This window comes from Notothenia coriiceps, unplaced genomic scaffold, assembly GCF_000735185.1.
Source record: "Notothenia coriiceps isolate Sejong01 unplaced genomic scaffold, NC01 NC01_scaffold00036395, whole genome shotgun sequence".
Taxonomy (NCBI): domain Eukaryota; kingdom Metazoa; phylum Chordata; class Actinopteri; order Perciformes; family Nototheniidae; genus Notothenia; species Notothenia coriiceps.
Genome location: NW_011369096.1, coordinates 1,077,431 through 1,104,754, shown reverse-complemented (window position 1 = coordinate 1,104,754; position 27,324 = coordinate 1,077,431). Strand labels below are relative to the sequence as shown.

The 27,324-nt window shown below is 40.5% G+C and overlaps 1 protein-coding gene across 4 annotated transcripts in view; it reads right to left on the bottom strand.

Moving 5' to 3' along the window:
* The window catches only part of myo1b (myosin IB), a 73,442-nt gene that overhangs the window by 31,386 nt on the left and 14,732 nt on the right, over nucleotides 1–27,324 (bottom strand). For all 4 annotated transcript variants that reach the window (XM_010792223.1, XM_010792224.1, XM_010792227.1 and 1 more), the window contains exons 4-6: nucleotides 8,573–8,667; nucleotides 4,780–4,884; nucleotides 3,578–3,624 (exon numbers count right to left, since the gene is read on the bottom strand). In XM_010792223.1, the coding sequence (XP_010790525.1) occupies nucleotides 3,578–3,624; nucleotides 4,780–4,884; nucleotides 8,573–8,667 (247 nt within the window). The remainder of the gene's footprint in view (nucleotides 1–3,577; nucleotides 3,625–4,779; nucleotides 4,885–8,572; nucleotides 8,668–27,324) is intronic.

The following is a 27,324-nucleotide window of genomic DNA, read 5'->3' as shown; positions in this document are numbered from 1 at the left end:
GGGGGTTGAGATGCACAGGCTGCAGTTGAGACGCTGCACACAGCTGATCGACAGCTGGGACACAAACCACCAAATACAAAAACGTAATTCAGATCCAGTCGTCATGACTCCACTCCGGAGGGATTCCCCGATCATTTCTTACAGTTTCTCATCAAGGGGGGGGGGTCTCCTGTCCCCGGTACAAACACACTGCCTGAGGAAGGCTATGTGTATTTTTTTTGTCATTAACCTTTTTCGGACCACTTATTTATTTATTTTGGTGACGATCCGACCTCCATGCTGCTCCTCTGGTTCAAAGGGAAACAGGCGTAGGAAGTGCCATACGCACTTCCCTCGCCGGTACGCAATGTACACAAATGTAGGAACATTTCTGTACCTATTTTTTTTATTTCTACTACGTAAGCAACCTTCCCACGTGAATCCTACGCACGGCGTTATAAATGAGGCCCCTGGTCTCTAGTAATTGTGTGCTCAAAGTGCTCCAGATTGAAGCATTTTACTTTAAAATGTTCAAAAAAATCTTCCCAGGGGGGCATACCCCCGGACCCCCCTAGAGGAGGTGATGTCCACCCCCTAATTAAAACATGTTCATACAATACTGAATACATTTGAAGCCATTTTGACGTCTATTACCTATGTCAATAAGTTTCTGTTTTTGTCTTTTGTAGAGATTTTTCATTTATTCTTTATATATAAAATCTCACCTAGGGCAGCAAATTGTCTAGAACCGGCCCTGGTGCTAGGCCTCAAGAGCCTTTCTTGTGCTGACACATAGAATCAAATTGGCGGGGCGCACTTCGCACACACTAAATAAATCCATGCGCTCCGCGCTCACATTCTGCTGGGCCCACGTGCCTTAGCACCGCTGCTATCACTCCATCCGTGGGGGAAACACTCGCCCCAATATTCTCCTTTCCTTTGAGCAGTGACTCACTCCTAACCTACAGGAAGGTTAAAAAGTAATCTTTCAAAAATCAAAGGGGCATTCCTCAGAAACCGAACCTCAAGCATTGAAGGCTCTGCTCAAAGTGAGGAGTTCAGGTTTACTGGGGTCTTGTTCACAGAGTTTAGATTAGTTTGAGATCGAGAATCCATAGGTACAGTCTTTCTTAAAGGTTTGTACTCACTTTCCGTGNGGGTGTCTCCTGGCCCCGGTACAAACACACTGCCTGAGGAAGGCTACGTATTTTTTTTGTCATTAACCTTTTTCGGACCACTTATTTATTTATTTTGGTGACGATCCGACCTCCATGCTGCTACTCTGGTTCAAACTGCATCCACCAAACAATATGGTTTATCTCGACCTCCCCACAATAACCAAAATCTGACACGGTGTGAGATGTTTTTTTTAGCTGTTCTGTCGTCATTTCCTGCGATCTTCTCAATGCAGTCAGTCAAAATCAATGAATGAAAGGGCGTTTCTTTGACTATTTATAGGCAAATATGGGCGTTACGTGAAGCCCGCCAAAGCTGCACTGCATTTCGAGTCGGTTGTGATTTATAAAGGGAAACCGGCGTAGGAAGTGCCATACGCACTTTCCTCGCCGGAACGCAATGTTTGGTGAATCGGAAAGTGGCGGAAAATGTATGGACCTATTTTTTGGATTTCTACTACGTAAGCAACCTTCCCACGTCAATCCTACGCACGGCGTTATACATGAGGCCCCAGGTCACAGTGATTTGTCTGCATCCCATGCCACATTCAGGTTAGAATAAATCACCAGCCAATCATAAACGGCTATGAAATAACTAGCCTCTGTGGCGGGGAAATCCCTCTCAAGTTCTTCCTACTGGAGAAGCAAAAAAAAGCATGTCATCCCCTCTTCTCCTTTTCTGTATGAATCTTGGAAGTTAGAACACAGAGTCCTGTATGTGTGTGATTTGCCTCCCCCCCCTCCGGTGTATTAATAGCAGACAGGCTCTACTGGTGAGCCAAACTCAATAAGCCTGTTGCACTCAGCAGAATGACAGTTTGATTCACAGCCTTATGATAAACTGATGGAGCTCCGATGAGCTGGTGTCTAGGAGGGTCCTTGTGAAGGAGGTATATTTACCAAGGTTACCTAAATATAAACAGATCAGGGGCATACTCCTTTATAATACTCCCAAGTCCAAGCACCACCATGTGTGTGTGTGTGTGCCAATAAAGGTTGATGATTGATATAGTGTGAAAGGGGATCTAAAATTAGGATTGGAAAAGCATTGCCAGTAGCTAGCTGCTACTGGCTGGTATAACCAGTTCCCATCAAAACAAACATGGAGGTCAAACATCCCTTCAGTCTACCAGCACCATGGCATTTATTCCAAAAAAAAATTGACTGGCTTTTTGCAGCTAAATAAACATCCATGTAAGATTAATTAACACAAATGATTGGTGTGATAGAGTACTGATTCAATGTCATGACAAAAGGGAGGAAATTGAAGCTGTGTTGGTAATAGAGAGACAGAAATGTGTGAGGATGCACTCTCGGGAAGAACAATAAGCAAAACACGCCCGTCTCCTTTCATACAGCTACAGCCTGGGAATTACTTGTTTTCTGGATGTGTCTAAACACCGAATCATTGTTATGATGCTATCTCTGCCCAAGAGATTAGCATTAGATTACCTCAGCTTCTCCTTTTTTAAAACCACAACCGGTCATTGGAAGAAACTGGAAACCTGTTAACAAGTGCCAATCTAGTTAAATACAAGAAGAATACTTTATTAATCCAGGGGGCAATTGGGTTTTGTGAAAGTTACTCCCTTTTAAAATATATTTATCATTTATATAAACACAAGTTAAAGGGAGAATGTGCAATACAGAATAATTAAAAATAAAATACTGTATATACATCTCTATAGAAAGGAGATGATATCCAGAAAAATATAACATTTAAATTAAATATATAGTTTGGAAAAACTGATTCCCCAATGTTAGTCTGCAGTGGCTTTCCACCACACAGTTGTTAAAACCAGTGCATGCTGAATGTACAAACGCTATTTAAACATGTGTGACCGCAATTTATCAAGCGTGCAAGGCCTGCTGTACTGGAAGCAGTGCGTGGGCGGGTGTTATGTACAGATCCATCCTTCACATTATATGGTAAAGACACATTGGAACACACACGTGACGAAAGCCCCTCGAAAGCATGTTTAATGTAGCTGTGAAACTCTTACTAACATGCATCATTTAACAAGGATGTGTGTCTGCAGGACACATCGGCCTTGACATCTTCAAACCAGTTTATATGTGCAAACCCCTGCAGGCCGACTCAAACCATATAGCCCTTAAAAAGTCGGTGTCTAGACAGAATTACTGTTATGTGGACTGAACAACATTGTAGATACTATTCTGAGTTCAATTAAGAGAGCCAGACTGATATGTAAATCAATAAGAATATAGAGACAAACACACGAGGGAGAGGAATTTAGAAACACTGTGGGGCAAGATTTGAAAAGAAGAAGCAACACATAGATGAAAGTGGCAGATTATGCACAATCTGAAAGGAAGCTGTGCATAATGTTTAGCAAATATGGCTTTATTAGGGAAGCAACATCTCATTACACAACAATAGTCATTTATTAGAAGATACTTACAAATCTGGAAGAGTTGTCGTTCCTCACTGTTTTGGCATTTCCGAAGGCTAAAAAAATGAAAAAATGTTGGAAACATTTCAATTATTTATTCTAATCCCACCAGTGATAGCAAATAAAACCCCAACAAATCAAAGCTTGTTTACATGCACACCCAAACACATTCAGAATTTCGCATTGTGCCTCACTGCAAGTGCTGTCAATCATGCAAGGGCTGGATGTCGAAGCTATTTGTACAGATGAAGCCCCCATAATTCTGTATGGATTAAGCAAAGCACCAGGGCTTTCCAGATTTAGGAGAGCTGAACCTTGCGGTCACACCACGTTCGAGTTCAAGTGCTTCAATATGTGCCATTGCTTATAAACAAACAATAACAAAAGGTGACATTCAAACACAGAGATGTAAAGGGTTAAAATGCATGTGTGTCATGTTATGTGCTTTCGATAACCTTTTAGAAAAGTATTATCCAATCCATAGTCCTTTCAATTTGCTTCCCACATTTCTACATTGAAATACCATTACTGTGTCATACTGCACGGCACTATGAGCATAACTGCTGATAACGCCTGATTGATGTGTGTTTAAGTCTTAAGAATGAAACCAATAAAGGTTCTGAAAGAAAACAGAGTCACAGAGAGTGAACATAACACGAGATAACTGTGCCTCCCCCGCTCCTTCTTCTTCAGCAAATTAGATTGAGGGGTAATGGGGGGGGGGGTTAAAGTCTTGCAGATGTGCAGCTTTTCTGCAGCGACTCAGCCCGGGCATACAGCTTCATCATTCATGGGCATTTCCTGTCCACTGCCCCCAATTATAATACAGCTGTTCCTGTTCCTGTGCCAGCACTGAGGGATTGAGACAGTGTGTGTGTGTGTGTGTGTGTGTGTGTGTGTGTGTGTGTGTGTGTGTGTGTGTGTGTGTGTGTGTGTGTGTGTGTGTGTGTGTGTGTGTGTGTGTGTGTGTGTGTGTGTGTGGAGGAGTAAAGGAAATGAAAGTAAGGGCTTTATTGGACTCCAAAAGTTATTTTGCTGATCAGCTTACTTCCCTCTGACAGTAATATTTGACATGCTTATGCGTTTGTCAGTGTTTGAAATCTAAAAGTTATGTTTTGCAGTTACTATGTGTTACTGTGTGCAGCGTTTGAGCTGTTAGCAGAGACTTAGCCGCTGGATTAGCTTGATGAGTGTGATTGGCGTTCGCTCACCCTCCAGCACGGGATTGGACTGCAGCAGCTGTTCCTTGACCTTGTTCACCTCCTGGCCCTTCCCACACACCGCTGCCACGTATGACATCACCAGCTTACTGGCCTCTGGAACACACACGCACACACACGGATAAATATTAGGTCAAATCCTTCACTAGACATGACAGCAACTGACGTGCCCACCCGTCTAAACATCCCCGTAAAAAAATCCCCCTGACCTCCTCTCCCCTGACACCCATCAAGACAGGGTGTGGCTCATTCGTTTTTTCTGGGGTGCAGAGATGAGGAAGAGGCCCAATGATGGAGGCCAACTTTTTATGTTACCAATATTGCATCAGGTTATCATCATTCAAATGATTTTAATGGTAACAAGAGGACAGAACATTTATTTGGATCGACCGATGATCCCTGCTCATCTACTTTTTGTGTTCCAACTGAAAGGGGATCTGAAAGACTCAGAGAGAGGGTGTTTTGAGTTCAGAGTGTTCGAAAAATAATAATTTTCTGGATGATATAACGCGACATGGGCTCAAAAGGCATCTTGTGCTGCCTGTCTGAAACAAGTGCCATGCCTTGTAGGATGACGGTTGTTGGCATCGGGATCATCGCTCCTGCCCGGCAAGATGACAGTGACCCACAACTGATGATGTGGCCAAGCAGGGATAAAAAAAGATTCTGACAGTAGACGCTGGTACAGACTGTTGATGAGCCTGGCATAGAAAAAAACCGCTCCAGACACGCTCTCACACACATTTCCAGAAAGAAGAGGTAGCACAATAAACTAGACAATAGCACCATGTTATGTCTCCTGTCCGCTATTGCCTGCATCTGATAATAATGTTCGTCACAGCTCCGTGCTCCTGTACGAGTCACGGCAAGATGGAGCACAATACATGAAAGCCAATGACCCATATCGATGGTGTCGGCACATTTTTGATGGCCTTATTCCGCAACATAGCTTGGAGGCCGATGAGATTACTGAAATCCAAATGTATCTCCTCGAGTTGGCTGAACGGCTTCTTTGAGTTTTTTTTTTTTTATATCCATTCGAGGCCGAGAGACCCCAAATGAAAGCTTGGTGCAAAAACATGATCCGTCAAACTGCACCGTTGCATTTCTTGTCTCATTTGTATTTTTGCGCCCCTGTATTTCCCTACTGAAATGGTTTTTGTGGCTGTCGGACTGTGTCATACACTGTTGACAGTGTTGACAGTGTTTTCTTGTTAAAACGGTCGTGTGTCTTTGAGATGTTTGCTGCCAAAGTGCCACAAGGAAAATTAGGGTCGGTAAAATCTGAGCCACAGCCAGAGATCAATGTGCAAATAGTTCACGGGCATCAGCAGCATGAAAACAGTGCGTCGTATTATCAATACGGGAAATGGATATGACATCAGTGCAGTATGTGATGGATTCAAATTAAAGTAGGGTGGTGACACCCATGCATAAACAAAGAGACATAACTTTAATGGAATGGTTTATTTATGAATCAACACTGGGGACCTTCTTGGTTTTGGTTCCTTTATGTCTAATTGAGAGGAAACTGTGACAATCACAAGTTTGAACTTTTTGCAGTATGATGATCAGGACTTATGGAGGTAGATCTGTCTTAATATTATTTGTGTCAACAGATAGATATTTCGGGAGCTAATGTGTAATCTGTAAATGTAAAACACCTTCCAAAAATGCAAAATAATTATTTGTAACAAATATAAAAGTAAATCTGCAAATACGCAAACACATTACACAAATAACAAGAAAATCTGTGAAAACCAACAAGTTTGTGATCTACAAACGCATTTTCGATCCACAAATACAATCTGGATTAACAAATGCCTGAACAAGCATTGTTAATGTAAGTTTTCACAGATTTTCTAATTTGTTTATGTATTTTAAGATTTTCTTTCTAAATATTGAAACAAATCTACCCCCATAAGGACTTTAGTCAAAATTCCCACATATTCCCACGGTGGTAGTTAATGTTCATATCATATTTATGGCAATTTTGCTCACCCTCTAATTAAAGCCACATGGCCAGTTTTAATTGCAACCAAATGGACATTATTACAAATCACTCCCACACTTAAATCTGTTGCACACATGCATATCCAGTGTGTGAGTTTCATGCTGACAGTGATTTTTCCAGCATCATAAAGTCGAGGCCTTCTTACACTACTGTAAATGGTTTTGGAGAGGACAAAACACACATTCATCGAATGGTTAGGAAGGCTACGAAAATAATTAGCATATACTCTGGATTCAGTCAAGCAACCTGAGGGCAAGGGTCAGAATATTAAGTATGAATGCGTGTCTGTGATTTAACTGTACAGGAAGGTATTTTATGAGTGGATTACTGCCGCTTTCCTTCGGTTTGTGCTCTGCCAACTGAAAATGGCTTTTTACCTGTGACACTACACTGTTAACAGAGACCAGGAAATTCCATTCCTCTTGGGTTTCTGTAAGGTATGTGAAACTGCCTCAGAACATGGCCACATTATTATAAAATGTGACGTGAAAGCAGCTGCCTTTAGCATCAGCAGGCTCCATTTAGTGCCTGTAGTCCTACACACTTTGCAACATGAGCTTTTATGTATTTTAACTGTATGCTCCTGTTCTACTTTGATTTGTCTACGTCTATAATTTTCCACCCGCTCTATAATACAGGTCATCACAGAGTTACAGTCACGTCTCTACATGAGGTTCTCAAAAACATGGAAATCAAAAAGGTAGATCTTATCAAAACGAGCAGTGTGGCTTTATACATAACAACCCTTATCTTACAGCGGCCTTTACAAATAATTTTTGACTACAATTAAAACAAAGCACTGCACACAAAAAGAGCTGAAAATACAAGAAAGCCTAATGGTAAATTTAAACTCTACTGTGATTTATCAGCAAGGATAAAAAAAAAAAAAAAAAAAGGTACACATTTTTCCCCCTTACATTTTCATAAAGAAGAGCTTTCATGTAAATTCTGGCAGCAGATGCATTACCTATATCAAAAGCCAGCCTTCAGGTAGGGAAAGATCCCAAGTAGGAATGGCTATATCGTTGTATAGAAGAACAGTGGTGCTCGCTGGCAGTGTGCCTTGTCTGATATCGAGTATTATACACATAATACGCAATTTTTAAATACTTAAAGCATATGAAGGTTTGATGTCAATAGGGATTTAGCGTTTGATTATTTCAGTCTGCGTCTCCTGTTTAGGAGTCCTTCATTGTCCATTGTTCAGCAGTGCCAAATTATAAGCAGGAACAAACACTTAATAAAACGTAAAAATAAAATCAGTATTCTCCGTTGCTGCTCGACCGACTTAGCGGTCTGCGAGCCACTGATGTTTTGCTCAGTTTGTTTGTCTGATGACTTAAGAACCAGACATTCATGACGTTTTGACCCGGTATCTAAAATATTTACCGCTGTCTCTCTTTTCCAAATCAAACATCCCGATGTTTAGAACCAGTAAAAACACAAAAATGATGCCATTTCAAATCTGTCTTTCTACAATGATCTCAGTTTTCTCTGATAACGTAAGATCAAATGATGTTAAAGGCCGTTTTGGCTGAAAACAAGAGCAAAGAGGATGCTTCTCTGAGGTCGACAAGGTTCATTGATTACACTTACTCTACAAAATAACCTTGATTAAAATTATGGATATTTCTAGGTTAGAAAATGGTTAGGAAACATTTTGGACATGCAAGTAAACTCAACAAAAGTGAGTTTAGACAAAAACATTACATATTATGACTTTGAATTTTCAGACGTTATGATAAAAGGAGTTAAAATTTAGCCACATACCAGTTTTCCCAGCCCCACTCTCCCCTGTAATGAGGATGCATTGGTCCTTGTCCTGGTCCCTCAGTGAGCGATAGGCCTCATCTGCCAAAGCATAGCTGGAAGACAAAAAGGTACAACATCATAAGCTTTTAGATTACAATCTTATTTTCCAAGTATTTTCCTTGATACTTTTAGGGGGGGTGTAGACACAATGGGGTAAAGGAAGTTCATAGGGAATGATCCACTCCTGTTCCAGGCCGCATGGCGTCTATCCTAATCAATAGCATGTGGATTTTTTGGAAATGATGTCGCATCTGTAGAACAGCCACAAGACTGTGAGGACATGGCTTTATTTAGCTCCCCCGGCTGGTTCCCATTTGAGAATTTGGGATTTTAAAGTTGGAATATTGACCAGTTCTTTTTTTTACTAAACCTATCTTCTCAACTAAAGCTCCTGAACCAAAACAGTTGCATGCTTCCCCCCCCCTTATATAAACTGTCTTATATAAATTGTTTTAACTTTCACGTAATGACTTCTGGAACTGTTCCCAATACTATAAAAAACAAATCTGATATAAAAAAAAACTCTGGCAGGTGTTTGAATTATGCAATTAGTCAGAGTGAAACAAACCCTTGTTGGATTACTGAATGATAAAAGTAGAGCACCTTTTATAAAGTGAAACCTATTGTCAAACATTCCAGGACAGTGACACAATGGGAAAGTGGGCATGATTATTGTAGTTGCCCCCCCCCCCACTGAATTGCCAAACAATATACTATTTGTTCTCTCTATTCTGACTATCCCTGATGATGGTTTGAGAGAAGGGTGTGGATGGTGTGATGGCCATATCACAATGACAACATTATTTATCTAGTATGGGACAATAGTGTTTGATTTCAATGTGATACACCCACAAAGAAGGAACACTAAAGGGTGAGGCCGAGGCAATTGCTTTTTTACGGCTCCCACTTGGCAGGCGAACAGTCATGTACAGTGCTGCAAGTAGTGAGTTCCAACTTTCTCCTCCAGCAAGACACAAGACTGCAAATTAGCTTTCTTCGTCCCCCTGTTCCCCCCTGTACTTTGGCATTCATTGCTTTGGAACTTTTTCCAAAGCCACGTCTGGTAATAAGTGGGATTGTGCCTTGTACTTTTTGAGAAATTGTTAGTTTGAGACAAGGTGAAGTTGAGTTTGAAGAATGTATCATTTAAGACCTTCATGATGATTACTGACAGTGTAAAGGAGAACTGCTTTGAGTCTGTCTGCACTGGTGGCCCATCAGTGGACAAGGGATATGTAACTGGACAGAACATCAGAGGGGTGTTTGTTGGTCACTTTGATGTTCCAAAAATAAGTCTGGAGGGGCAAATTCTAAAAGAATGGAGTGCGGTGTCTAATAGCTCCATGAATTGTGCATTATCCTTGTAGCACAAATGCGCTTCAAACGCTATTTTAATACAAATGTACAATAATCAATTAATTTAAATATGTGCAAATAGCACAAGCGCACCGAGCTATATACGCTTGACAGCGCAGATAGCCATTGCTTTGAGAATAACCAGTATCCATTTGTCTCATTTGCACAGGTTAAGCCTTAAGCATTGTGAATCAGAGGCTACTCAGTATTGGCATATCCAGCCATGCAGTGGGGTGGTTTGTGAACTACCTCTCTGAAAGGTGATGTGTTCACTTTGATGGGCTGTCTTCTGAGTGGTTGAACATTGCTAATGGTGTTCCTCAAGGTTCTGTTTTAGGTCCACTTTTATTCTATCAACCGTTTAAGTGAAAATGTGGATGAAGCTACTTTACATTTTTATGCGGATCATACCGTGATGTACTGTGCAGGTCCCTCCATTCAGGAGGCTGTTGTTAAATTACAGGCTGTTTTTAACATTATTCACACTCAGCTCGCTGAGCTTAAACTTCTTTTAAATGTATATAAAACCAAGGTAATGCTCTTTTCTAAAGCTAAAAAGACTACAGACACTGCTTTGGATATTGTTACTATGCAAGGACAAGTACTCGAAGTGGTTACCTGTTATAAATACCTAGGTATTTGGCTTGATGATTGTCTTACTTTTAAACTTCAGGTCATTAATCTGCTTAAAAAGCTGAGGGTTAGACTAGGTTTATTTTTCAGAAACAAGTCCTGTTTCTCATTTGAAGCCAGGAAAAGGCTAGTCTCTGTGACCTTTTTACCTGTGCTGGACTATGGTGATTTGATCTATATGAATGCACCTGCCCATTGCCTGGAAAAGTTAGATGCCGCCTATCACTGTGCTCTGAAATGTGTTACTAACTGTAAAGCACTTACTCATCACTGTACCCTGTATGCCAAGGCCGGTCTGCCTTCACTAGCTGTACGGAGGCTCAGTCATTGGTACATGTTCATTTACAAAGCCATGTTGGGTAAACTACCTTTTTATATCTGCTCCCTGATCTCTCGACAAATTGAAAGTACTTATTGCCTGAGATCTCATGATGTTGTTTTATTAAATGTGCGAAGTGCTAGGACTGTCTTAGGGAAGAAAGCTTTTAGTTGTGCAGCTCCACTAAATTGGAACAGTCTGCAAACATGTTTAAAACTGAGCACTTTGGTTCCCCTGCATCATTTTAAAACTCGGCTGGGTGACATGCTGTTTGATACTCATGGTCACTGTAAATAGAGTTTGTAAACTGAACCCTGTACATTATGTTGTATGTCATCCTTATTGTTGTTCTGTTGTTTTTATGTTACATGTGTAACTAATGTCCTGCAGGTCACCCTTGAAAAAGAGATCTTTTGATCTCAAGGGGCTTTCACCTGGTTAAATAAAGGCTACAAACAAGCCGCTACAAAAACAGTGAAATACTATTGTAAATGTGCCTTTCATTCATAGAATCGTCTCAACCGCTAGTTTACACTCCTCTTCAACAAAGCAAGAGCTTTGTTTTAGTTGATCGAGTTCACTTTTAGAGTAGAAAAGACTAAATGAAAGTTTAAAATCCCCAAATCAAAGTCTCTGAAATATTAGTCTACCAACCAATGGGTGAAGTCTCGTTGATCATGTCCACTTCTTATAATGTTCTATGGTTACAAGCTGATAAAGCCATCATCTGCCCTGCTAAAGAGGCCTCGAGCCAGATGATAAATCCCTACCATCTACACAGGAGTGTTACGTCTTAGTAAAAGTCAATGCTCCTGGCTTTATAACCGTAAAGGGCTTAATCTTCCACCTTTTTAACTATCAAGCTAAGATTAACATCTTAAGTCTTACGTTGCACATTGAGTAGAGGGTAAATATAGCTTGCGGTAATTTTGGAGGAATGCTTCGAAATAGTCTCTCCCCAGTGTCTAATTTGGTCTAATTCCTCGCCTGGAGGGAAGGGGCACTCACCAAGAGTCCCAGATCTGAGTAATGGCATTATTCACATATTCATATGCTCTAAAAATTGCTAAACACGAAAGCAGGAAGGAATGTCTGACATTGACAGACGCTAGCATGGGTTTTTGTACAGCACTAAATACCCGGGTGTGAAATTGTAAGGGAAATCGGAGCATGGTTTGCTGAGATTGACATGTATGCAAGGCTTTGGTCTGATTTAAGCACACAGCATATCAACATGTAGCATGGGACCAACCAGCAGGCTAACTGGTTATACAGGGTTTAAAGTGATTTCTAAGGGAGTTGTTCATACTGTAGAGTGATGCTGCAGAATTCAAATGCAATGTGCTCATCAAGCTTCCACAAATACACTAGGGCATGGAAAAATAAGCTAATGTCTAAAGAAAAATCTAATTTGGGGTACGTATTAGTGCAGTGAGTGTGGTTAGGGTCAGAACTTTGGAGCATATAATCACACCCTGAACTAACACTGACCTCCAATTGAAAAGTAGCTGATTGTAAGTAAGAAGTCATGGTAGAGAGGGGCCAGAGATGGACAGCCAGATGAATGCATTCCAGGCCACAATACAGAGTTAAAGCTGAGGCTGACTAATGGGCTTAGGGTTCTGCACCATCACACATTGTTCTGGAGCAGAGCCCATGTAACCGTTTCCCTCCCTCGTCAGCCCCCATTAGGCACTGCACCAATAGACCCTCAAAAATATGAGGGTATGCAAAATCATAAGTAATTCACCTTTAGTCAGAAGAAAACTGGTGTTTTGATATTTATAATACCCGTCCTGACCTGTTGAGTAAGATTGACTCCCATCCCAAAGGAAACCCGATATCCCAAATCCCCCCAAACACATCAGCCGCTATCCTACTTTTTAATACATGCTTTAAAAAAAAAAGAGGTTTTAAAACCATCATCACATGACAAGTAAGGTCATGGGAGGAAGAGTTATGATTAAGTCTTTGTCTTGGTTGCAAATATGTATTAAATAGATTAAACTTCAATTGCCATGCTTATTGTGGCTCATTGAAACACCCAATGTGTTCTGGTGAAAAATAATATTGAACTGTTGAATTTCTTTTGAAAAAAAAGGTTGAAAAAAAACAAAAACTTTTTTCAACAGTAACAAGGAATGTTAAATGTAGACTTGAGCTTCTCTCAGTTGCATCAAATATTTGTTTTGTTTCCGTTTAGCACAAACCTCTCCCTCAGAATTCCCCACCCCCACAATTTCTGATCACAGCCCAGCCCCTACCCTGTCCTGTACACTACGTTCATATGGATGAGTCTCGCCACAGGACATTACGTCACTGTTGAAAAGTGCAGCACAGCGCAGCAGATGTCTGCTTTGTGAAAACACTCCCAGTGCCTGACCTGATCCTGACAATGAGCAAACCATCACACAATTACCTCACCCCCAGAGGAGGCCAGTGGGAGGGGAGTGTACCAGAAGAAGGTAATGGGTGTAAAATATGAGTGGGAGGTCCTTTACCAGAGACAAACACATATACAGAGCCAGTCAAATGAATATGAATGGCTGTAATCACAATATGAATAGAAGTGGGCAGTAGCAAGGGGCCACACCCAAAACTGTGCAGATGAAGAAGAAGAAATCACAGCGACATCTGATCTTTTGCAAAAAACTATTCTGTATTTTCATTCACTCGTACATGAGCTTGACAAACGAGGCAGAATTAGAATTAATGACCGTCCCTGTGGCTATCATTAAGCCCATGAAAGCAGTACGAACAGCAACTGGCCATGCCACTTCACAAACATGGAAGTCAAAATGATGATGAAGCACCAAGGTCGCCATCAAAGGCAGAGGAAGCAGTGAGTGGGGCACTGAAATCCCTCAGAGGCCTCCCTGATCAGTGTGTGGAGGGTTAGGTCTTGGACCGTAAGTGCAGCTTGGCACCTCCCCTGCACATCTGCCTGCAGGCTGTAATTTGGCCGTGCACGTGGCAGCGGTGAACACAAAGCCACACTGGCATGAGGTAAGCAGTAGAAAATAGTCTAGTCAGTTCTTTTTTACTGCTGGCCTCTGGTAACTGGGACACAGGAGGAGATGATGGGCATGCGGTGTGTGACGCGAATCTTAAAAAGGGTGGAGTACTGCGAGGGCACGGTCGGCACACTTTAAAGTCGTGATTTGGAGATCCTAATGAAGCTGTAATATATGGGCTGGAGCACGGCCCACCCAGCTAGTGGGATATGACAGGACTTCTTCCATGCGTCACAGTGGCATACAGCAGATTTGCATAATCTTTTTTTATTTATAAAGCAGGACTTTGAAATCCCTGGGGACACCAAAGATAGACTGCTGTAAGAATCAACAATCAAAGCAAAATGTTAAATGTCAAAACCTATTTATTCTTAAAAATATATATATTATGTTATTAACATCGCCTGACACTAAACATTATTATACACATGTTCTAACACTCAACTGACACTTTTGTAGTACTATAGGAGGACTATGGGATCCCTGGGGAACCTAAGAATAGATTGTTGTAAGAGTCAATTATTAAAACAAAAATGTGAACTTATTTCTCCACAAAACGGAGATATGCTTAGTGTAAAACGAATAGCAAAGAACAAAAGAAAAACAAATTATGGTCAGGATCTTCAAAATCAATAACAAAATTGACCCATGTAACATAATATCTATCTATGTAATCAACATAGGCCATATTGGGTCATTTTGAGTGCATGGACTGATGTATGATATCTTAAGGAACAAATTGACTGGCAAAGTTAGAACAATTGGATTGACAAAACAAAGCTCTTTTGAAATCTTACAAAAGTACACCCCCAGGGATCTGAGTTGGCATAATTCACGTTAAAAAAAAGTACAACTTTGATCATTTTCCAGCCCTAAGACGGATAAGCTGTGTTCGGTACTTTGAAGCTAAATCCAGCTAATGTTTCTTTAATGTGTTTGTGTGCATGATGGGGGGGCCTGTGATCTCAGTGTGATCAGGCTACTCCAGAGGCCCCAGGAAATCCGCCTGGCGCTGACGGAGCAGCCAAGGAAGCAATGCTTTCCTGATGCTTCACGACCAGGTGCAAGAGTTTCAGTACACTGGCGTGTTCTCAGAGGTGTGTTGGAGAATCTACTGAGGGTGCGCCGGGAGCAGACACACACACACATGCTGACAGAAGAACTTGGTTTTGGACAGATGTGGCCCATCTGGTTACAACCATGAGCAACTTAGAAACGTGTGGTAAGGAAAAAGATCAGAATGCGGGGCAAGAAACTTGCAAACATGACACAAGATCACAGTCAAAAGAGCACTCTATGTGCCACTTACAAGGTGCAATAACGAATAACTCCAACTGTCCAAATTAAAAGCTCAGAGTGAAGTGCTGCTGCCACAGATCTCTAATTTATTCAACGCCTGCTCTGGGTTGCCTGAGACCTCTACTTAATTTGCTCATTGATACTCCCCCACCCTTACATCAAACTTTGAGGGGGATCCAGGGCTTTAATTTACTTTACTGCACATCAATGTAGTGTTCCACTGCAGGGGAAAACACACATTCAAGTTGTTTTCTGAACTGTGGAGAACGCAGGAAATAAGCACGCTGAGTGAGTTAGCAAAACATCCTCAAACAAAAACTCAAACAAAGACACTTCTGAGCCACTTTCAGAGGGAATAGGAACTAGCACGCAGCATATAAAAAAGAGAAAAATATATTCAAATGACTCCCAATTAATGTGTGTTAAAAGGGCTAAAAGAGTTAACCAGTTTTACGAAGTCATGAGGTTTCATACTATAATAAATAAAGGCCTTGTGCCTCTGGCTAGAAGATATAGAGAAACACACTTGATAAAAAAATAAACAGCCACATGCGCACAGCCACAGACAGGATGATGGAAACGGAGAAGCAAGATGTATTTATATAACCCAGAAAACGCAAGATGTGTCAGTTCAGGGGACTTCCTCTCTTCATCCTGCTCTCCAATGTTGTGTCTCAATTTCCTTACTTCTTGACTTATAACAGTCAAAAAGTTGAGTAGGGAACACTGGACACTTTAACACTCCAAGATCGCCACCATGTTATCTTAGCCAAAGTTAAACATGTGGGTTTTCTATATTTAATATATAAATACACCATTTGTGTAAAAAGAAGCCAAACTCGATTTTGTAGGGCTAATTGAGCATTATTTAATGATTTGCCACCGCAAACGATAATGCTGCTATGCTAGCTAACTAGCTAGCATTTAGCAGACATCAGTTCCACTGAGAGCACATCAACTGTGTCCAATTTGAGACAACAGTCAAAATGTACACACTTTAAGTTTTCAGTGCATAACATGGGTAGTAGCAAGAGTATGCAAATTGAGACACATATGTCTTGGCCTCCAATGTAGCCGATTGTCTGAGCATTTCAGGCTCTCAGAGGCCTTGCAACAAATACAAAACAAATCTCGGCCCTGGAAATGGATGACCTATGACCTAATATATGCTTAACTTGTTGTTCAAAATTATAAGAATGTGTAATGTAAAGCCCTACAGGCATCACAAGACCCTCTGCACCCACTTACACGCACACAAAGGCTGCATATAAATAAACTGTTATGCCTAATTTAGTACAAGATCACTTTGCAAGTCTTCAAAAAGCAGAAGGCCTCAGGGTGAGCGTGTGACCCACAGAGTCCAGACAACAGCAGAGTCATTGTGGCTCTGACAAACAGTGTGATGTTGGTCCTGCATCAGCACCACAGTGGTGGGTGACAACTTATTCTCCACGCTAGGGAATAGGAAGGCCACAGACGTGTAAGGGATCCAAGTTGTCGGGTGGTTATTTTTTCAAAGCGAAAATAAATGTTGTGAATTAAACAATGACTAGGGTTGAAAGATAAAACAGGACAGGCCCAGCTTCTCAACAAAATTGGTTGATTTAATGCTAAAATGGTTGAATCAAAAAAACATGTCTTGCTTGATTCAGTTACCTTGAATAATTCAGGGAACTCTCGAGTGAGTCTCTAAACTTTTATGTAACAGGTTTCTGTATCACAGCAAAAGGGAATCAAACCACCGAAGCATCACAGGAATTATTGTAGCGTTTTATAGCATAAGCGGTCTACCTTGGCTGAAATTAATACTTTTTCTAACAAAAAATGAACACATCATTGTGAGACAACAACTCTTAGTAAAATATAGTGTGGACTGATCATCAGATGCTATTGACTTTGCATTAAAATGAACATGAATCCCTCTAAATATCTTTCAACTGGAAGCAAACAGCTCTTCTCCATCATATCTGCATCACATGACTTTCCATTCAGTATAGAGAACAGAGGCTTGATTTCATTTTAAAATGACACATTCATAATTATTGATTATGTGCCCCGATTACTTTTTATAAATATAAACTGTCAAAGCACAAAATCCCATGCAAAATACTAGCTTGGGACTGGATTAGCTGACGCAAGCTTAACTATGTAATGATGTGTTGGCGATTACATTTCCATAAGCATTTCCAGTTGCTCTGTGAAGCCAGTCTGACCCTTAGTTAGGCCCTTTGGGAATTCATGGACAAATGTCCCCAACCAATGTGACCAATCACATGTTGGCCCATCCTGACACATCATGCATCATCTGATCAGTGAACGTAGCCTTTCAACAACAGGAGCTACAGTACTCCATAAATACATTTATATATTGAATGCAGTACAGTCAAATAAAAGGATATTAAAGCCTAAAAAGGATACAGACCCGAAAAATATGTCCTCGCATAAAGATAAAACATTTTTGCTGTGCTGAAAAAAAATTGCATAACACCTACAACAAAGTATTGGAAATATGTAGGATTTCCCTTTAAAAAAAATATAACACTAATATACCTTTAATTATTGTCAACGACATAAGGTTCCAAGAAGACCAATAATCTACACAGCTGATGAGTTGCATCTATTAACCTCTACTTCGGTATGCCTCTCACGTGTTGTTATGCAAGCTGTGTACACAGATAAAAGCCCAGTTCCCATTGTTCTGGATGGATGAATAGAGAGTTTACAATGTTTTTTGGACAGTCACAGATTAATAGAAAATCTATAAAACAAAATTGTGTTTTCACAGAAGCAATAAATGACAGTGCAGGTAATGTTTATTCAGTATTGTGTAACCTATCAGTGGGTAGGTGCATTATCTTTGGAAATAAGAGGAATTCATAACCTTTGGCTATTAATGATTGCCACTAGGCTTAGTTATCTCAGATATAATGTGCTATGAAACAGAACCCGGTTCACAAACTATGAAAAGTTCAATATGCAGCATTGTTCATCCTCTAATGTAGAAATAAAATGACCATAAAGAAAAATGGTTATTAAATACAACCTTTTAACTAGCATCGGGGCCAATGGCAACTACAAGCTGTATTAAAGGTGTATGCAGGATTAGAATGTATGCATTTCTCTGGCATTTTGCCTTCATAAAGTGTTGTGAGAGGCAACATTGGGCTTATCAAAAGATAGCTAACCTAAATGTCAAGGAAACGCTTTTACCAATACACAAAAAAAAAACCTAATTGGGTAGGGCAATGATTTAAATGTCAATATAAAGAACAAATTCTGAGTTAACACCCTACACCTTCTGAACAACAGGACTCCAAGTGTATACAAGTGTTGTATGTACCCAACAGACCTGCTTCATCTTGAACGCACAAATTGATTATAACTGGTGGCATTATACAAATTAATGCATTTGCATTTTGTTCTAGGCTTGAAGAAGTGGGTGGAAAAGTGAACACGCACACATTATCCCAGTCATGTGTCTCTGTGTTCACCGAGCTCACCGTTACGCCAACACACATCCTGGAGAGGACTCACTCTGCCCACATGAGTCAAAATGCCACTTCAACGAGTGCCCACTTAAATCTACCTACGTACAGGTTCTGGGCTGCAAATTATTCAGGGCCTCCTTGAACAACAGTTTCTCTTATATAATACCAAAACCGTGAACACATGGCATGAGTGTGTTACCGAATAACTGCAGCTATAATGACTACAATAACAGGAAGAAAGCAAAAACAAAATTACATGTAATATTTGTCATAAATGAGAGCTTCCACAGTTCCTTTGCAGTCAATTTTCCTATCATCTTTCAACTTAGGAAACGTATTCATCAAAATCAATTCTAGTAGTGTATTCACTGAATTTTAATGAAGAATTATGGAGGAAATACTAACACAATGTAAGCTAAAAAGTTATTAGGTTAGCTAAAAGCAAACATGTTGTCTATTGTGTATTATATTGGACATTTTCAAGGCTCACTTATTGCCTTTTGATTACTGACAGCATTGGAAAGGTAAACACGGGTATGATGCCATGACGCAGTAAACGGCTCCAAAGTCCATTCTACCAACAGATGGAATGGAAGTTTCCATGGTTCTTTATCATAATACCCAGTCGTATGCCTACTGATCACATTCTAAACTTGAAGGGCACTCGGAGAGCGCTGACCTTCGCTAAGGCTATTTCAATGATTGAAAATAATGCGTGATACATGGCTCTGTAATTTGGAACTGCTCTAAAATATAATGTGTTCTTCATTGGCATGTGCTGCACCTTTCTACAGTATCAAGTTTCATACAAATTGGCCAGGTGTTTTTTCTAACCCTAACCCTGCCAGCAAACAAATGGGTAGCTGGTAATTTTGTTTTAAACAATAACAACATCTTCAGTTTGCTATTACAACATTGGCAGAGGTTCAATAGAAAGAAGCCTGTACTGATGCCAGGGGATTCACACCGATAATGGATCAAATGTAGTTCAATTTAGGACTCCTTTAAAAGCCATGTGCACAGTTCTATGCAAAGGGTCGAGAAAAATCTGATAAGAAGCGCGTCGGTCGTTATGAACATACACATTACGTAGGAGGTGATTGCATGGAGGGAGTGTATAGTGTTTTTTCTGGTCAGGCAGGCACTCAAGTACAAGTAGCTTACGTGTTCTTCAGTACATTTGACATGGACACAGGCCTTTCACTGGAAAGTGCAGTTACAGTGAACAACTCAATGTATTTACTGAATCAGTGCTTCGTGTTCTTAGCAATGGATGCTTGTACATTACGGTTTCTTAATTTTGGGTTGTATTACTGTTTAGACAATCAAGGATTTTATAGTCAGACTCTTTATATTGATATGACTTATTTGCTGTGTAGAAATATTGTAGATGGTCAACAGCAAAAATTATAAAACTGCATAAAAGACTTACTGCTACCATCCCACTTGACCAAAGGCAATGATGCATTGCAAGGACAGACAAACAGTTACAATATGTCTACTTTATTACTCTTAGGGAGAAAATATTCCTAAATGTCAAACCTCTACCACAAATCAGATTTTACAGTCATAAGCATGTGCATAACAGCTGAAAACCCTGACTTTCGCCTTGCACGGGGCCTCTTTGCTCCATTAGCAGTGATGCCCCCTGTAGCCAATGCTCTAGTGGCACTAGGTATTGAGCGCAGAGAGCATCGGGGGTCTCAATAGCTCATTAAGCAGTGGGGAAATACGATCCTACCCTAGAGACGTGGGGCTGGCCACACACACACACGCCTCTGAATCTGTGCCTGGCTTGGGCAGCAGGGGACGTACAAAAGATGACTCCAGGCCATCTGTAATGCTGCTGTGCATGGAGAAAGGCCACTGATTAGTTCATTGCTAATGCGTCGACTTTGTGTAGAGGGGATGAAACACCTGCCAGTTAATTATGGGATGCCTCATCTGGGCAGAGGGCTTTTTTTGCTAAATTGGCCGGCGGAGGAAATGATGGACACATGGTGGTCCTCGATAAAGCCAGCTGTAGAGGTCATTTACACATCCATGAGCAGCCACATGGATTTTCTTTTCTTTCTTTTAGGCTTTGTTTCGATGATTATCGAAATGAGATTTCAAACGGAAACCATTCACATTTCTTATACGTTTTCAATATTAAAGAAATATTGGATTGAGTGGTACAGCTAGCTGACCGAGACTATACATGTATGGATTCTATTTTTGAGTGAAAAGAACATTTGTCAGGTTTCCAAAATAACATTATGCCTACATTTATAACAGACTGATTGTATTTTCATTCTCATTGATGGGAGTCTTTGTTGTTTCCCACCCTTTTAAGACAAGTAATTTGCTTCAATTCAAAATAAAATGTACCTAAATCACAATCTGCATAATGTGACAGTCTTTTAAACTTCGTTAGACACCTGCATTTCAACATATTTGTCTTTTTTAATTTATCAATATGTAGTGTGGTCTCTGGCCTTCACAAGAGCAAATGTTTATCTGCACAAAATCTAATTAAGCTGGAACTTAATAGGCAATTAGTCTACTAACAACTTTAGAGATGGAGCACCAGCTGCAGTTCTCCTTCCAGCTGATGAGTACACATGAAGACATACCTCTATTTGTCTGGGGATTAAGAGAGCAGGTGTGAAACAGAAACAAGCACCTGCACACACTCACCATTCCTTGCAAGCCACAAAAACAATCCAATTCACACAAGGTATTTTGCACATCCTTGGAGATGCAGACACATATACACAGGATGAGCCAATGATGATGCAACAGCATTAATTAAGAGCAACACGTTTGACAACACTAATCCTTCTCCTGGCTTTAATCAATAATGTTAAGTAACGATTCCCACAACAACAATTTGGACAATGACTAAACCTTGAAACATAGTGTGCCATGTGTAGTGAGGACAGAAAGGACCAGTGATTGTTTGAGGGACAGTAAGTGTTTGACATATCAGCTGACTGTACTTTGTTCAAGTCAAAGAACATATTATTCTGACATGCATTTATAAAAACCCTTAAACCTTAGACTTTGGGTGCTGCTGACTAACATTGACGTGTTATTTACATTGTATGTATGTGTGTTGGTTCTGGGGAAGGAGTTAATGCTTGAGCAGTTAGCAGTTTTTTGTTATTCTGTAAAATATCTCTTCAATGACAATAAGGGGAGAAAATTAATGAAGCCGGTAGTTCCATGCTATAAAAAGGGCAAAAATTTACCAAAACTGACATAAGTAATTACAGTAAAAAAAAAAGATTCTCGGAAATATGCGAAGTAATATAATGGCCCAACGTTTTTATAGGCATAGGAGATTTTCCTCTCTACAAATCACTTTTTAAAAACTGATTATGTTAGTCATAAAAGTTGACTGATAATCGTATACAGTCCAATAAGGCATGTTAAGTTAGAATATGGTCATCTTTATAATGTATTGATATGTAAAAAATATGAAGTTATCATGATGTTGATTTTTAGACCTATTGCTTAGCCATACAGCGGAGAGAACTTCTGGGAGAAACCTTCACTCAAATATTGTGAGCTTGACTTTCCCACCACTCTATAGTCAATGCGGCATCTTTTTTTTGGCCTAACATCATTGGGGGCTTTAGCAAATTCAGACACCCGAGTGAACTACTTTGGTCTTGACTGATGCAACCTGTTCCGAGTTATGTGTCTGATGAGGATCAAAGACAGGAAGAGGAAGATTCCCAGGACCTCCCGTTGTTACCTTAATTAAAGCCCAACACTGATCCCCTTAAGTCACTGCAGATATAATGCCCTTCAGCCAGTTGAACAAGGCCATGACAAAAAATAACTTTTTCTGTTTTCACCAGATATTGGAAGTCATTTTTTATAAATCAAAATCATGAATAACAGTAGATCTCTCCACGTTTTCAAGCATAAATGATGCTCTTCTTCTCTAACTAAATATTTAGCTCAAATCAAATCAGGTTGCAAATAATACATTTAAAACAGGCACTGTAGACAAGGTTTATTTTTTTTGTTTAGCTATTTTCTAGATCTGATTTAATTTATCGTTTCAAAGTATAATTATTGCTCGACCTTGGCATTTTCTCCGTCCTTGAATAACTTAACACAATTGATGTGAAGTCAAGTGCATACTCTGATAGGCAAAAAATAAAATAATAGATTTGCCTAGTGTTGAAGTTGTCAAAGAATGCATTTAAATCACCAGTAGTGATGCTTACTTGCTGCTCTGCTTTGAATACAAGTCAAGTCAAATGTATTCAAAGTACAACACCCATATGTGTTTCAAAACCACAACTACCCAGCTGACTCCAGGATTTGATATATGAATGTATTAAAGAAAAGGCATATTTCAAACATTTTATCAATCGGCGACACATTGCCAATTCGTCATTCAAAAGAGGCAATAACCGGAAGACAGACTGTGTGATAACCGAGAGAAGAAGAACAGACTGCGTGATATAAACAAACAACAAATAGCGTGTGCGTTCCATTTTCCCTCAACAATGAGAAGCTCATGGGGCTTTCCTGAACCTGTGTCGAGAGCTGGAGTTAAATTAAATCTCAAATTTGCCTTCTTAATAGTTTGTTTGGGTCTCTCACTTCCGTTTCGCTTCTCATGCACTGATTCGCTAGCTGAACAGCCAATCAGAGTGATTTATTCGGCCGATTGTTTTCGTCCGAAAAGGTGTCGGGTCGGCTGAAAAGACCCGACGGTGCGGGACACACCAATCCGAGTAGGGCGTGTCGACGTTCATCGTCGGCCTGACGCCCACCAACGCCGATAATCGGGTTGGTGTGTCCGTACCTTTAGTGACACAGGAGAGGTTGCATGTAACAGTGGATCCATTTTCTATGCTAAAAATAACATGGAGTTAGGGAAAACTGTGCTTATATATTTTGACAGGAATGAGGGGTTTAACATTACTTGAGGACGATCAATGCAAAGCCACAAAGCTTGGTCCAGATGGCCTTTCCTGAGGATTAAGATCAATTTATGAAGCATGTTGAAACAGTCTGCCTTTGACAAGAGCCTGTCCTATTAAACGGGGCCTAATCTTCTTTACTTACAGACTAATGGTAAGATGCTTTTCAGCATGTTCAGAGGATGTCCATTTCAGTCAATGGAAAGAATTTCTTGGAGCAAATATACAGTTGCAAGAAAAAGTATGTGAACCCTTTGGAACTACCTGGATTTCTGCATAAATTGGTCATAAAATATGTTCTGATCTTCATCTAAGTCACAACAATAGACAAACACAGTCTGCTTAAGCTAAAACCACACAAACAATATGTTTTTATTGAACACACCATGTAAACATTCACAGTGCAGGGTGGAAAAAGTATGTGAACCCTTGGATTTAATAACTGGTTGACCCTCCTTTGGCAGCAATAACCTCAACCAAACGTTTCCTATAGTTGCATATCAGACCTGCACAATGGTCAGGTGGAATTTTGGACCATTCCTCTTTACAAAACTGTTTCAGTTCAGCAATATTCTTGGGATGTCTGGTTTGAATTGCTCTCTTGAGGTCATGCCACAGCATCTCAATTGGGTTGAGGTCAGGACTCTGACTGGGCCACTCCAGAAGGCGTATTTTCTTCTGTTGAAGCCATTCTGTTGTTGATTTACTTCTGTACTTTGGGTCGTTGTCCTGTTGCATCACCCATCTTCTGTTGAGCTTCAATTGGTGGACAGATGGCCTTAAGTTCTCCAGCAAAATGTCTTGAGAAACTTGAGAAATCATTTTTCCGTCGATGATGGCAATCTGTCCAGGCCCTGAGGCAGCAAAGCAGCCCCAAACCATGATGCTCCCTCCACCATACTTCACAGTTGGGATGAGGTTTTGATGTTGGTGTGCTGTGCCTTTTTTTCTCCACACATAGCATTGTGTGTTCCTTCCAAACAACTCAACTTTGGTTTCATCTGTCCACAGAATATGTTGCCAGTAGTGCTGTGGAACATCCAGGTGCTCTTTTGCAAACTTCAAACGTGCAGCAATGTTTTTTCTGGACAGCAGTGGCTCCCTCCATTTTACGACCAACTTATACAGAAATCCAGGTAATTCCAAAGGGTTCACATACTTTTTCTTGCAACTGTAACTAACTCATCCATGATACAGAGCTTAAGAACAGAAGGGGCACATTGCAGGCTTCTTTCTTTTTGAGAAAGCTTCTAGTTTGGGCTTTTTTAGCTGCAATGGATGGGGACACAGTTAATTAAATCTTAGCCACTCTGGGTTAGCATGACTTCATAAAACTGGTTGTGTGGATAAGATGGCTAAAAAGTAGTCGTGGTTGTTAAAGTTTGAGCCAGATTAGTTGAAACATCTCAGACAGACACCAGAGAAGGGATTGAGTCTCACGCATCTAACAAAAAAAACATCTCATGAAACAGACAACAAGCATAACATCTGCCATTTCTTAGCCAAGAGCTTTAAGTTAGCAGCTTTAACAATCATACTAGTGTTTTTGCATGTTAAACTCTAACAAATCCTTCATCACAGCCTTTCTAAGCCAGCCACTGCTTTCATTTCAGTATGTTATGAAAATGATCTTGCAAATACTTTGACAAATTGTTGGCCATTTAGCCTTCTGTAACTAATTATCTTGTGGTATTGCAGTTATGGGAAGAGATGATTTTTTTTTTAGAATGCTTGCTGTAGTTGTTTTAATGCTCAACATTAACATTCCGTGGCTTATCCTTCTAGCAACGTACATGTTTTGCTATAGCCAAAGTTCACTGAAGTGAGAATACGGTTGGGAATATATGAGCGATTATGGCATTTACAGCAAAATCACTGTTTACGGTATTTATCAGCAAGCTGGTCAGTCCGGTGAGCTGTCTCCACCAGATCAAAGCTAGCACATCTTAGATTTAGTCAACAAAAGCACAAAGCAAACTGTTTTTCAAATTTGAATTTCTCGTAAGGTAAATCAGGCTATCCTCGAAAAAAACCTGATGCGTTTCTTTAAAACCCTGCACCAAGTAGCTGACTATAAGCAAATCTTGAACACAACAGCAATTGTTACCATAACACAAAGGCAATGGGGGAAAGCCAGGCACTGTAACCCTAAAGCAGGGTAGAAAAGGAGGATAAAACAGCCTAAAACTGTGTCGTGTCAGTTGTGTATAGTTGGCTTTAAAGTTGAGCCAAGGATCTTGCTTTTGTGTGCAGGGAGTATGCCTGTTCAGGGACAAGGGCACTCTCACAGTTTCAGTCTTTGTCTCTGAGGGGTTTTGCTGCAGCCTAGAGACACAGCAGGCTAATTGACGAGTGTCGGGCTTTGTTTTATCTTGGCAGCCTTGCAGCAATGCCAATTTAATGTTGCTAATGCACAGATGGCATGCCATGGAGCTGAATGGCCGGCAAGAGTTTCAGACTGATTCTCCATGCAAGAGCTAGAGTCCCCTTCTGATGTCAACACCCCCTCCATGCCCCTCTGGATCCAACATTGATAATCCTTACAGAGGTTGGCCATACACTTAGAAAGGTCCCCTATTATATTGTTTTTCATCAATATATTATAAGTGTTTGGCTCGAAATATCAAACAGATCATGCATTGTAGCAAAACATAAACCTCTCTGTTTCAGCCCTGTTTCAAAAGTGCTGATTCTCTATCTGTTACTTTAGATCAGTGGTCACCAACCTTTTTAAGCCCAAGATCACCGACCTCGGCCTAGGTGAAAGGCGAGATCTACCTATTGCAGAATTGAGTGAAAAAGACGGCCCAGACAATGCTTCCAATTTGAGGCCTTTTATATATGCTAATTGCATCTGAATTACTGTTACAATGAAGGCTCCATAATCAACTCACAGCATATAGGCAGGGGTAAAGTGCTATGTGCGAGTGGGGGGCGGACCTCACCTCCTCTAGGGGGGTCCTCACCTCCTCCAGGGGGGTTCGGGGGGCCCCCGGGAAGATTTTTTTTTAAAAATTGAAGATGAAAGCATCAATCTGGTGCACTTTGAGAGCAACATGAAGAGATCTATGGATTCATCTCTCAGCACCCATATGAGACAGAACTGTAAACAGATTTTCTTTTTCTTTATGGATATTTTACAAATCACTCCCCTTTTAAACTGTATTCTTGTTTTACTGCCATATAGTATTTCATACCTGTTTTTCATTTATTCTCTTATTGTTTGTATAACTATAATGATCATATGAAGGTGTACCGCGGAAATAATCTTTTGAATAATTTGTGACAAAACCGTTATCCATTATATAGTAGGTGCGTGGCGCAAATCGAACACGGTGAACTAACTGCATATAAACTCTGTAGAGTTATATAATTAGTAATTGGACGAAGATACACTTGGAGTAGTACGTGTTCTCTCCTGCGTCCTGACGTTAAAGCCCAAAGTCACTTACGGTGTCTCCGTTCCAGTGGTAGGTTAGTCCTTCACGTACCTTATGGGCGCGCACACCCCGCACGCACCCCCTCTCCCCGGCCCGATCGCCCCCGGCACACCAATCGTAGACCAAACGATCCGACGTGATTACCCCTGTATTCTCGACAAAGGGTTGTCGACCTCCTCCAGAAGGGGGACAGTCTGACTCCCCGCGAGTCCACTCGAATTCCTGAGAACCAC